We start from the raw sequence: 12,867 nt of genomic DNA on the forward strand, positions 1-12,867 counted from the left end.
GAACCTGGTTATATGCGGGACTTTAACAGCTTACTTTTTCCACAATTTACAATTTTCAAATCCTACTCCAAATTGTCGCTTTTTCCTTGAAAAAGTGGGTAATCCCACCCTTTGAAAGAGGGGCTTTCTCAATTTTTTCTTTCAATCTCCTACTTTAAGTACTGGCTGACAGAGAAACGTCCTATAGAATTAAACTACTGACAAGCAGGGAATTTCTTCACATGCACTGAATTGCATATGGAGTCTAAAATTTAAGAAAAACAAATGAGCTGTCGTTTCTTGGAGACTTGTTAAAGACAAAAGCAGAGAAGAACAGAAGTAAAACACAGGTAAAATTGTGCTTATCATACAGGTCCGTCAGCCTGCAGCATGTTTTTGATTATTAAAGAGATAGTGGGCAATCACAGACTAAATGTTTGCCTTTTCAATTATGACATGCAGTAATTTGTCATTTTTCTGAGGCACAAATATCAATCATGCAGAGCAAAGCTGGTTTGCAGGAGCTAGGGAGGAAGCCTAGTTCGCTGTCCAGCATCTCCACCTCAACATGGCTCTGTTGCAGTAACTAACAGGAAGTGAAATAAACATTGAGTGGGGGGAATGACTCTTACCCCCAAGAAAGCTAACTACTAATGCTATAGCTGTACTTGTAAATTTGGGGATTTGCATAGTATCATTCGAAAATGTCAGAGACCTGCCATTTTTTTCATTTTTCTTTCTATAAGCTTTGCCAAAATGGTTTATAATGAAGGCAGTGAGAAATAACTTTGAAAAGGATTAAACACATAAGTTAAAATACTACCGGTAAAGAATTGCTAGAATTGCTATTTCGAGGGGACAGGAATGGTAGAGAACCATTTTAAATTAAGTTTTAACACAAAATGTTACAATACTGAAGAATAAAGTACATTGTAAGTAAGTTACTTCCTCTGGTTGGAAATAATGCTTTATGTAGAACACTAGCATTTCTTTAAATAGATCAATCCTATTTCATTAATTCCAAAATTACAGATTTGTATACTTTTTTTTTTTTTTTTTTTAACTAATTTCTCTTATCTGTTCTTCTCAGCCTTGGTCTAAATTTGTGGTCAAGAGTCAGACCAAATCCTCCATGGTTTTCAAATAAATACAGAAAATCCCACAGTATCAGTTAAATGACACATTTAAGTTTAAAAATGTCAGAAGATAAACTTAACAGGAAGCTATTTATGGTTGGAGACTGCCTCACTTTTTTCTCAGAACTCCAGCAGGAATATATCATATGAAGGACATAAATTACTTCCTGAACAGCCACCCATATCCATCCAACATATTCCAAGAAGTCAAGCACCTTAACAGCCATCTTCTTCAGTGTCCTCATGCTGGCAGGATAGTTCATGGATGATTAGGAAGGAAAAATAAAATTTTAAAATGTATTCCAGGCAGCCATCACTTAAAATTGCATTGAATTTTTAACCTACAAATATTTGAAGACTTTCACAAAGAAGACCAAAAGGCAAAAAGCATTGTGCTTTCTTCCATAACATCAACCAGATGAAATTCTTAAACGACAGGATCTTTATGCAGTTTGGCAAAATGAAAACATCCAGTTGGTTAATTAGTTACCTTGTAATCTCCATCAAAACCTTAAATCATACAACTTACTTGAGATGAGATTTCAAGACACATGCAAAACAACACTTATGAACCTCTTAACAAGTCAAAACACTCAAAAAGTTAAACAGTATTAAGAGAAGAATGACTAAAAAACAGGTAGTATGAACCACAGAGAAAGCATTTACAGAAACTAGATTTTATAGGAAAGCTTTTGCTTTTTTAAGTAAAATGCCTTTTGAGTTAAATCTCATACCCACTCAACCTGTAACTGGACAGTACATTTTACTTCTAGTTACTAGAAGACATTTCTTTAAAAATGATTGGGGCAAAAAGGAAAGATGAGACCATAAGCTGTTCTCCAGGTCTACCCTTCCACCCCTTTTTAAAAGGAAAACTGATCAATTTAAGTAAAACCAGAGATTTTTAAACCAAAATAAAAGGACACAGAATAGTGAACACAAAACACTATTTTTAGTGTGTTTTTTTTTCCTGCCCTTAAAAATAAAAAAACAGTCCCCTTCTAGGAAGAGTTTACACACAGCTTACCTAACACCCTAACAAGAACAGAGAACACAATAGGAGGGAAGAGGATACAGCACCATAGTTTCAAACACTCACATTAAAAAAAAAAAAAAAAAAAAAAAAAAAAAAAAACAGCCAGCAGAGACTAGAGTAACACCAAGTTTCCCGATTGACAGGGACAAGTCCCAACACATAAAGGAAATCCAATTAACTATTTAAACAAAAGATGGAAGATCTGGTCAAGCTAGAATGGAGAAGGAAGTGCTAATTCCTTGTACTACAAGGAAGGAATGGGATTTCTTTATTAAAAAGCAAAAAGAGAAAAAGTCCCCAAATGGATACTGAAACTCTGTCTTATGCTGCTGGTAACAGTAAATATATATATATATATATATATTTATATTTATATATTCATATATGTATATTAAAAAAGGAAAAAATAATCTATTATAGAACAGTCAGTAGTCAGAGACATTTAGAAAAAAGTAAAAACAAGTCCTTTTTCTTAAATTGATTTACTAAAACCTCTCACCCAAAGGTACTACAACCCCACATCCTCTGATGAAGCCATGGCATTACTCAACAGCATCTGCTGTTGCTCATGGGCCACAATCAGAAATTGCCAGTTGGAAACAGCAGACACTGGGGTCAAGGCTGCAAGGCTAAAAGCTATTATTTGCTGGTCTTGCTCATGGCCATGCCTGAAGCCTGATGATGTCTGGAATACTTGTGAATGAAGGTTTTCTCGTAAAGCATGCACCACTGCAGCTCACTAAGACATTCTGACTTGTCCTCTTTTCTCTTGCAGAAGCCTGGATCCATGTACCTGCTCTTCTCCAAAATGTAGACTCAAGACAGCACACTTCTCAAAGCCAAAAAAGGCTCTTGCCTTGACATAAAAACTCTTCTTCCCAGAATCCAATCTAGTCAGATTTCTGACCTAGTTGACATCCTCCTCCTCAGGAAGATAAGGTGATCTGCCCCAGACGGTGAGAGATTCTCTTATTTGCAGTTTTCTTCTTGGTACAAACAAGTGCAAGTAGTTGAGGTCTATAGACTGTGCTATTATCCCGTGACTTCTAACAGGAATAACTTCAGTCCTGTTCTTTCTAGTTGTATCTTTAGGGCATTAAATGCCCAGTAACAGTGGAAGTAAAGTGGTACTCTGACTCCTTTCCAACTATCCCAACTTAAGGAGAACCAAGCAATCAGGACAATACTTGCAACCAAACGGTGCTGCCCCTAGGTTGCAAGCCTCTACCTAGTATCAACTGGCCATAAAGCCACGTCCTACACACCCTGCTAGCACACCAATGGATTAATGCTAATAAGCCACACTAGAGCTCAATCAAGTGTTTGACTTTGCAAACCATACTCAGAGGGTACATCTGAATTGAAATATTGGCTGCTGTACCAAAAAAGACACTCTCTGCACAGATGTGCTGATAAAGAATGTAGCTCACACAGTCCATGCAAAGAGGAAGCCAGCACTAAGAGGACTTTCTCTGGAGGTCATTCGTCTTTGGAAGCAACATTCTGAGTGGATCTAAACCACTCTACTTGATGACTAAGGTCTAAGTGTGGTCCATTTCCCCCATGTCCAAACTAACCAAGCATGTGCTAACTGGTCTCCTTAAGATCCTCCATTGGTAGTTTGTAGCTCATTATGAAGGAAGGAGGTGGTGCTTGACCTGGGCTATCTGGCCCCTGCTTCTTTTCACAGTTTATACAGATGTAATCTTCATTTTCAGCCATTTCTGGAGATACACCCACACAAATCTGATGAAACCACTCATCACAGCCACCATCACATTGTACCCAGTCTACCTGTAGGAGACAAGATTGGGGAATGTTTAGGTCACATAAACTTTAAGCCTAGAATAAAAGCAAATCAAAAAGCTTTCTTGGCTTAAATGATAGCAAACAACTGGGATGTCCAGAGAGAGACAGTGACTTCTTATGGGGTTATTTTTTAAAGAAAGAAGCTGGGACGTTAATACCCCAAAATTATATTTTACCACAGTGTGTCCACAAAATTAGGCCTCTTAGGTACTCCATTTCCTCATGAATACCTGGGGCTCCTTGTGAGGCAGAAACACGTTTGAGAAAAACTTGACAAAAAAGGAACTTCTAATAGAGCAGCCAAGTAGTTTTAGCTAATATTAACAATTTCTAGGCTCTAAGACAATGCAATTAACAATCAAGAAAGAAAGAGTACAATGTGAAGGCAATCCTGTATATTAGCTTTATTTCAAAGAGACAAGCCAAAGTACTAAGAGCATTAAATACCTTTTTAGAAAAGCAGTCACATAGGCCACTTTTAAAACTAATATTTTTTATTCTTCTCTTCTTCCGTTACAAATACAACTCCCTATAAAAAGTTAGCAAATATCAGAGGTCAAATCTTACAAATTAACCAATTATAACAGTCAAAGACACAGGTCAATAGATCACTCTGGAGTTTAAAATTAAAATGTGGAAAACTGATAGGTCAGAGGCAAATCTTAGGCAAAGTGGATCCTTCAGAAAATACAGGAAGCTGGAAAGGGACTGCAGCTTGGTGATTTTAATCCTTGGACCTAGAGTCAACAATACTGTGACTTTTGGCTTTTACACCTGGAAGGTGACTGTGGTAGTTTTATAGCTAATGTCATGGCGGATGAAGATTAAAAGAATTACTCTCCCTCTCCCTGATGCAAAGGTTGATAAATTTTACTGGCAACATGGGAAGCCACTTAAAACAATGAGCTTTGCCAGAAATCAGAGCGAGGTAATGAGTATGAAGGAATCAGAGAAGCCCCTCAGTACAGATACGAGAAAGGACAGAGAAGGCAAGTTTTGGTTAGGTAAATGAGTTTAGGGGAAAGTGAATGGTTTTCAAAATGAGATTCCAAGTAGTATAAAAATGATCAAAACCACAATAGTCATGTTAGTGGTTTCAGGGTTGTAATAAGAAGGTGGGAGAAATCATTTGTCAAAATAATCTTTCTGCTTTTATTGTTCTTATTCTAGAGTTCTAGATTTTAAGAGTGTTGTGTAGTATAAAGATTAATGAACTCATTCAGAAGTCCTGAGTTCTGATGTTGGTCTGTCATGAGTACGTAATTTGAAGCAAGTCATTTAACCTCCTTGAGGCTCAATTTCCTCATCTGTAAAATGGAGATAACATCTAATTTACGGGGTTATTGAGCATATCAAATTAATAATGTATGGCAAAGCACATAGTTCAGTGCCTGAGATACTGAAGGCACTTTTTAAACACTCTGCACCTTGATATAACTGCCTGCAGTATTGCTTCTCAAAATGTGCATATCATTTGCATCACAATCACCTGTTATGTTTCCTAAAATGTAGCTGAGACCCATCCCAAACCCACCAACTCAGAGAATTTGGGGGTGGGGGGTGGGAGTAGGGGGAGGTGGGTAAGAACAAGAAGTCTACATTTTAAATCAGCTCCCAGGTGATTCTTATATATTCTAAATTTGATCATCACTAGTCCTTTCTAATACTGCTTCCTATAAATTCAAAGCAACTTAACAATTCCTTCCTAAATGAAATTCCATTTTTGTTCTGTAATTGCATAATGTCCAGTTTTGATCAAATAATTGATCAAATGTTCTTGTTGTGGCAAACTTTATTGGGGGTAGAAAAGGAAGATAATGGCTTCTGTACAACAAAGTAAAAATAAAGGCACTGCAAGTAAGTGAAGATTTACAAAGTGCTAACTGGACCCTATGGGGAGTTCTACTCTGTCCTATAGGGTCACTATGAGCCAGAACAGACTTCATGGCACAACACCAACAAATGGATAGCAGGTGAAGTATTACTAATTGGGAAGATGAACTGTGTTTCTTTGGGTTGCCCAGGCTTGCAATATTATCCTGCTTATGATGCTACCCACCCCTAAACCAACAGATACCTCTACCTCTACCCTTCATAATCCCAGTCCATTCCCCATTCACGCTAATCCATAGGACAACAGAGTTACCAATTTATCAGTATTTGCCACCAGGAAAATTGTCCCATGTCTTTTAAAATCTAATTCTGCACTACACTCACTGGCTTCCAGTTTCCCAAAATTAAATGTATCATTCTCTTTCAAATAAGGAAGACAAAGTAACATCTTCCCTTTTGGGATTTTGGCTAGAAGTCCCTTGCTAAACCTAGCTCTCCCACCATTCCAGGAGTATGTAACTTCCCTTGAGATAGTCACTGGTTCACAGATTCTATCTATCCCGGCCTACAGATTAAATAAAAATTTACCCAGATATTCTGGCAGGGGAAAAAAACAGTCCTTCTGTTACCAATATCTTTTTATCATGTTTTATTCACTAACAAACTCTACTTCTACTTTTGTTTGAAAAGGTCTATAGACTCATAAAACAGACTAAAGCTTGGGATCTCAACTGAATCCACAGAAGATTTTGACAAAGGGGTAACAGACTATGTAGTAGTAGCTTGAAAACTCAAGAACACAGAATTCGGCTAGTTGCACATTAAGTTCTAATCGTCATTTCCCTTTTCACTGTTGCTGGGAGATGTACTTAGTGGGTAACAAAAATAATTATTAAAAACTTCACAGCCATGAGCTGTTCAAATATTAACTGGTAAGAGATTTTAGCTTATAGCACAAGTAGGTTACTGGGCTCAGATTTGGGTAAAATGTATGTTTAAGTGAGAAATATACTAAATAGAGGAACTAATACTAGGTTTGACATTTCATGTTTTGTTTTCATATTTAGACTTAAGAAAAAATATTTGGTGTATTATCTTCTGTTCATTTCTTAGAGCATATTACTGTACTGGGGAAAAAGAAAACCTGATGGTGATTCAGTGATAGTCTTAGCTTAGTTAACTGAGCTTTTGTTATTTTGGCATTCAATCTCTTTTGTACCAAGGTTCCACGTAAAAGTCAGATTTGAAATGTGAAAACAATTCACTTAATGAAGTACAACATAACAGATGTTCAGAATCCTTGTGTATATATTTTTGATGTTCTAAACATCAGATGAGCAACATTTCCCGTTTGCCCAGAACTGAGATGTTTCCCAAGATATGGAAAGGTCAGTGCTAAAACGGAGAAAATCCCAGGCAAATTGGGACATTTGGTTATCAGATCTCAACATCACCACTGTTAGGGAATTCATCCTTTGATTATCTGTGCTAAAAGGAGATACGAACTGATAAAGCCACCAATACGCAAATAATTTGGCTGAGACAACACCACAAAAATCTTTAAAACCACAGTGGCTAACAAATAGTACAACTGAGAGGTATAAGTTTATAAACTTAATCTCTCTTAATTTACCATGTCCAAATTCATATAGAAGTAGTAATAAGTAAGGAAAAGGCCCACAGTAAGAAGGTAAAACGGTGAAGGAAAATATCTATTTTCACAAGTAAAATGATTACATAATTATTCTAAAATAGAAAAAAAAAATTACCTAAATATTAGCCTGAAGGAATCTGCTCTTTCAAGTTAACTTGTTTTACTCTTGGTACCAATAAGATTGAATGAAGGGGAGAGAGTTCACGGAGAAAAAGATTCTGAACTTTAATACTAATCTTTTGGAAATAGTTGTACATAATTTTTAAAGTTAATTTCAGCTGGAAGTTAATATGATAGCTGATGGAAAAGATAGTTTTTTTAAAAAGCCCTTTATATTATTCTGGTATTTTTCTTTTCTCTTTCTAAAACAATCTTGAGACAGAGGCTAGGTACATATTCAAGTAATCTTTCCTCTAATTTTTAGAATTTTTCTCAATCTGCACATATTTTTGGGAAAGTCATAATAATTACCGGTTAAAAAAATGGTAAAGGTACATTTACCTAAATAAGAATGAATCCTAGAAGTTATTTTTGCTGCATGATATTTTAAAGAATATATAATGTTTCCTAAAAAGCATTCTTGGCTTCATATTTGTTCTGAAGATGTGTGCCATGCATTAATTTGGTTTTCTTAGAGAAATACTACAAATTGAGAAAGCTGTAAAATTCTTCACAAAGCTTTCAAAGAAATACACCTTTTATCTAGTAAAACTGGTGTAAGGAACAGACCTGGAGAACCACAGAAATTATTTATAATTTAAATTATAATTTTATCATTATAAATTGTAAACAGGCAAATTATTTATAACCTGAATTCATTTATTTTAAATTAAACACATTATAGAACTATAAAGGAGCCCTGGCAGCATAGTGGTAAAGTGCTGTGATGCTGAGAGGTTGATGGTTCAAACCTACCAGCTGCACAGTCTGCTCTCATAAAGATTTCAGCCTTGGAAACCCTACGGGGCAGTTCTACTCTGTCCTATATGGTCACAATCGAATTGCCTCGACGGCAACAGGTTCGGTTTCGGGCTTATAGAACTATAACATTAAGTTTCCTTTTATGTAAGCTAATGACAGGCTAAGGTGCACATTGCTTACCTTTATGTATTTTAACAGTTTAAAAAAAGACATTTTCTCTGAATACTCAGCTAAATCTCCTTTAGTTCTACCAAAATGTAGATGATCACTTTCTAAATTTTTTTTTTTTTTTAAATACCTATACTGTAATGGTAGGAGCAAATCCCAGGTCTGATTTGAAATTAATGATCACGTCTTAACAGTTACATTGTATTTCTGGCTAACAAATGCTTTCATGCAAATTATCTCACCTTATCATAACCTTGCAAATTAAGAAGGACGGTGTTAATTTAACAGTTTTACAGCAGGTGGAAAAACAAAAACAAAAACACCACCTGTAGGGTTTATATGCCACAAGGAGACAACAGAGACAATAAATGAACTGAACCATATTTAAAATGCAGAGCAAGGGAGAGAGGGGAGACTACTGAAGTGATAAAAGAGAAAAAAGAAAAAGAAGGTAAATGGTTCATGATGGATATAAATAAATATTGTAGGAAGGGTTACAGGAAAGCTGATAGACTGCCATGAAACTGATTAAAGGAGAAAAAAAAGGGAGAAGGTTCTGTCAACATTGAGCTGCTAACACTTCTGCACCCAAAGAGAGACAGTTAACCCTCCATCAGCCTCTTTAATAAATTTAGATGTGAATAAACTCAGAATGAAAGATAAAAGTAACACACACATATGTATAATGTATCTACTAAAATGCTTAAAACTGTTTATAACAATATAGGAAAATGTTTATGAAATGACTAAAAAAAGTGAACAGACAGTATGATAACTATATAAAACAAACTACATAGAAAAAAGAAAACACTAAAATATGTGTAGCTGTTGTCCTTGGGAGGTGAGACTATGCAATCTTTATTCTACTATATACTCATTTTCCAAAGACGAATGGAAAACCTCTAATAAGTGTAATTTAAGTATGTGTCACTTAGTTTTGGAGTACGTTTTTGTACTTAGATCTCAATGTTCGTGGGGTGGGGATATTAGTGGAGAGAACTTGGTCTGGGAGGGAGTCCTATTTTTGGTTTTGCCACTAATTACCTCTATGACTCTGGCCACATTATTTCTTTTCATTGAGTCCCAATTTCATCACTTGTAAAAAGAGGAGCTTGGATTGGGCAAGATGACCCTTGGTCCCCTCAAGTACTAATAATGTACAAGTGTTTGATTGAGGGAGAGTATAATCTGCAAAAAACAATGATGCAGTTGTATTTATTCCATCCATATTTTCAACTGAGGAGATACAAAAATTCTAAATATCAAAAGATATAACGTGTAATAAATATAATTTGAACCATGAATTTATTAATAATCTTGATGGGAACAATAAAAGATGTCTTCACTCATTAAATGAACAGGTATTTCTCATAAAGTCCATTCATCTTAGAAGGTCAGATAGTCAGTATTATTTAAAAAATGGATATTACTTAACTACTATACCTAAAATTTAGGGTTGAAAATTTTAAAATAATACCTTTAAAGATCTGAATTATTTGTTAAAGATCTCCACTGAGTTTGAATAGTTAATGTAGAAACTTAGGTAAATATAGTAATTTAAGGTGGATTGTTGTTTAAAATGTTAGTCATCTGAAGTTATATTTTGTCTAGAATTTCTGAAATCTTAAAACCTTCCTCACTTAAAATGAAATTGAAAGCTCAACTAAAAGAAGGCTATGCCTAGTGCTGAATGCAGAGGCAGGATTTCCTGTACTTAAGCTGATCAATTTTAAGACCACTAAAGATTTGCCTCCCATGAGAAAGTGGGGCAGTACAATCTCTGGATTTAGTCAGACCTACAACTTTCAGAGCAAGGGGTTTGAAAAAATTTTAATACATTTAATAAAGTGCACATAGGCCTGAGTATGAGTAAGGTATGGAGCAAAAGGGAAGTATTAACCCCTTAGTTTTAGCTTTTTAAATAACTCAAAATTAATGGAATTTATCACAGCTCCTAGAACACTGGCCCAAGATTTTTTCAGGTTATTGTGGCTGACAAGGTATTTAGTTTTCTGACTCATTCTATAGGAAAGACACAAGACTATTCTAAAACTTGTTATGTCCACTGCATATGAAATGTACTGCTTTTGAGGGGTTATCACACAGCTTCTTTCTGATTCTGTCTCATTATGTTCACCAAGTGTATGGTTTTCAAAACACAACACTTCTATTTAGCTCACTGATATAAGAGCTCATTATTCAAAAATAGTTTATAGAAACTGCAGAAAGCAGATTATGTTGGAAGCCCAAATCCAGAAATCAAAAGCAAACTATCACCATATCAAACATATCTCTCCATGACTGCTGATCTTTGCCCTCTCTCACACTTGGACTGTATAAAGTTGGCACTCACCTTGTCCTTGCAGGGCCGTTGGCAGTTTTGTGCTGCACATACTGCATTCTCATCATCAGATTCCTCTGCTCCTGACCAGTCATACTTTGAGGGGATGTCCAGTACTTTTCTCTCTCTCTTTTTCTCAGTATTCTCTTTCACAAGTTCGACTTTGGCTGCAGCAGCCTTCTCCTTCTTTTTCTTTCTCTCCTCTTCTTTTGCCAGTTTCTTGGCCAGTTTGTTTAGCTCCTTTGATTTGTCAGCACTTAATTTTAGTTTCTTCTTTTTAGGCTTGTCCATTTTCTTCAACTCCTTGGACTTCTGTTTTCCTTCTCCGAAAAGCTGTTCTACCTTTTCTAGCTTGCGTTTCCGTTTCTTCTCTGAAGAGTCCTTTCCTTTTATTTTTAATGGTTTCTCTTCCATGCTGTCATCCTTTGAAAATATTAGAAATGATTTTAAACCAAGACATTAAAAAATAGTGTTATTCTAAAGGTATGTAAAACATTTTAAGAGGGCAAATACAGTTTGCAACGAAGATAAGTTAACAGTAGAAAATGACGAACCCTAAACAAAATGTTTGTCTTATTTTTAGCTTACTGCAGGGAAAAAAAGGACAAAAAGACATTCAGTGTTAGCATATATTAATCTAGTCTGTTTAACTGAGATGAAAACATACACAGAAAACTAATATCTACTATATTATATAATAACTTTTTGGTCCTCACTTATCACTACTGAAGTTGTTTATTAACTCAATAATTAAATTCTTGGTAGTTAAGAAGTTATCAAAAATGTCAGCAAAACATAAAAGTGTATTCATGATCTCATTGCAAAGGGTATTTAGTGACTCTGGCAAGGACAATAGTTCATGTGACAAAGTGAAAGAATGTCATTTTTCTTTTCAACTTGGTAATACTGTTGCTATTATGGGCCAATGTAATAAACATTTAAAAAGTTAACAGTAAAAGTATGTTAAATAACAGAGAATGGAAGGTGGGTTGAAAAAAATGTAAAAGCATAACATTAACTTGATAATTACTTAAGAATAACATTTGAGAATTTATTTTCCCACCAATTAGAGACTTGAGAATCTTTAACAGAAACCTAAGAATCAGTAAAATCCAAATGAACATTGGAATATAAATGTCTTAAGTCTATCACATCTTCAACAAGACATTTAACCTCTCAATACTTCCTACTTCCTTTACATGTAATAAAGATCAGATGAGGTAATAAATATGAAGAAAACGCTTTGTAAACTGGAAAACATTAAGTGAGGCTACCTTTGATCAGTTTTCTTAACCAAAAACCGACAATCTATAGTATGCTAAATGTATCTGTATCACTGTTGGTGACATTGTAGCATTCCATTACATAAAAACAAGGAGGCTAATGAAAAGTGTACTAGGAGTCAGATGCCAGAGTTAGAATCCAGGCCTGTTTTTACTAGATATGTGACATTAGGCAAGTTTCCACTTCTCTGATCCTTAATCCCTACATATGCTCAATGGGCTAACTACTTGTTCTGTGTATCCCTCCCCCAGCCTTCTTTAGGATTATAAACCAAAACCAAACCCATTGCCACTGAGTCAATTCTGACTCATAGCAACCCTACAGACAGAGCAGAACTGCCCCATAGGGTTTCCAAGGAGCAGCTAGTGGATTTAAACTTCTGACCTTCTGGTTAGCAGCTGAGCTCTTAACCACTGCACCACTAGGGCTCTCTTTAGGATCATAAATGCACTGCCCTCGAGTCAATTCCGACTCATAGCATCCCTACAGGACAGAGCAAAACTGCCCCTTAGGGTTTCCAAGGAATAGCTGGTGGATTCAACTGCTGACCTTTTGGTTAGCAGGCATAGCTCTTAACCACTTTGCCATCAGGGCCCCTTAGGATTATAGTGAGGATCAAATGAGGTCATGGCTATAAAAACACTGTATAAATTACAAACTGCTATGCAAGTATGATACATGAATGCGGATTCTCCCTCCCACCCGA

At 35.7% G+C, this 12,867-nt stretch overlaps 1 protein-coding gene across 1 annotated transcript in view; it reads right to left on the reverse strand.

Moving 5' to 3' along the window:
• Positions 1-1,021: 1,021 nt before the first annotated feature.
• KDM5A (lysine demethylase 5A) overlaps positions 1,022-12,867 on the reverse strand; it is a 123,230-nt gene continuing 111,384 nt past the window's right edge. Inside the window, exons 27-28 of the mRNA XM_004381196.2 lie at positions 10,890-11,300; positions 1,022-3,945 (exon numbers count right to left, since the gene is read on the reverse strand). Coding sequence (XP_004381253.1) covers positions 3,739-3,945; positions 10,890-11,300 — 618 coding nt within the window. The 3' untranslated portion in view covers positions 1,022-3,738. The remainder of the gene's footprint in view (positions 3,946-10,889; positions 11,301-12,867) is intronic.

Source organism: Trichechus manatus, unplaced genomic scaffold (assembly GCF_000243295.1).
Source record: "Trichechus manatus latirostris isolate Lorelei unplaced genomic scaffold, TriManLat1.0 scaffold00081, whole genome shotgun sequence".
In the NCBI taxonomy this organism is placed as follows: domain Eukaryota; kingdom Metazoa; phylum Chordata; class Mammalia; order Sirenia; family Trichechidae; genus Trichechus; species Trichechus manatus.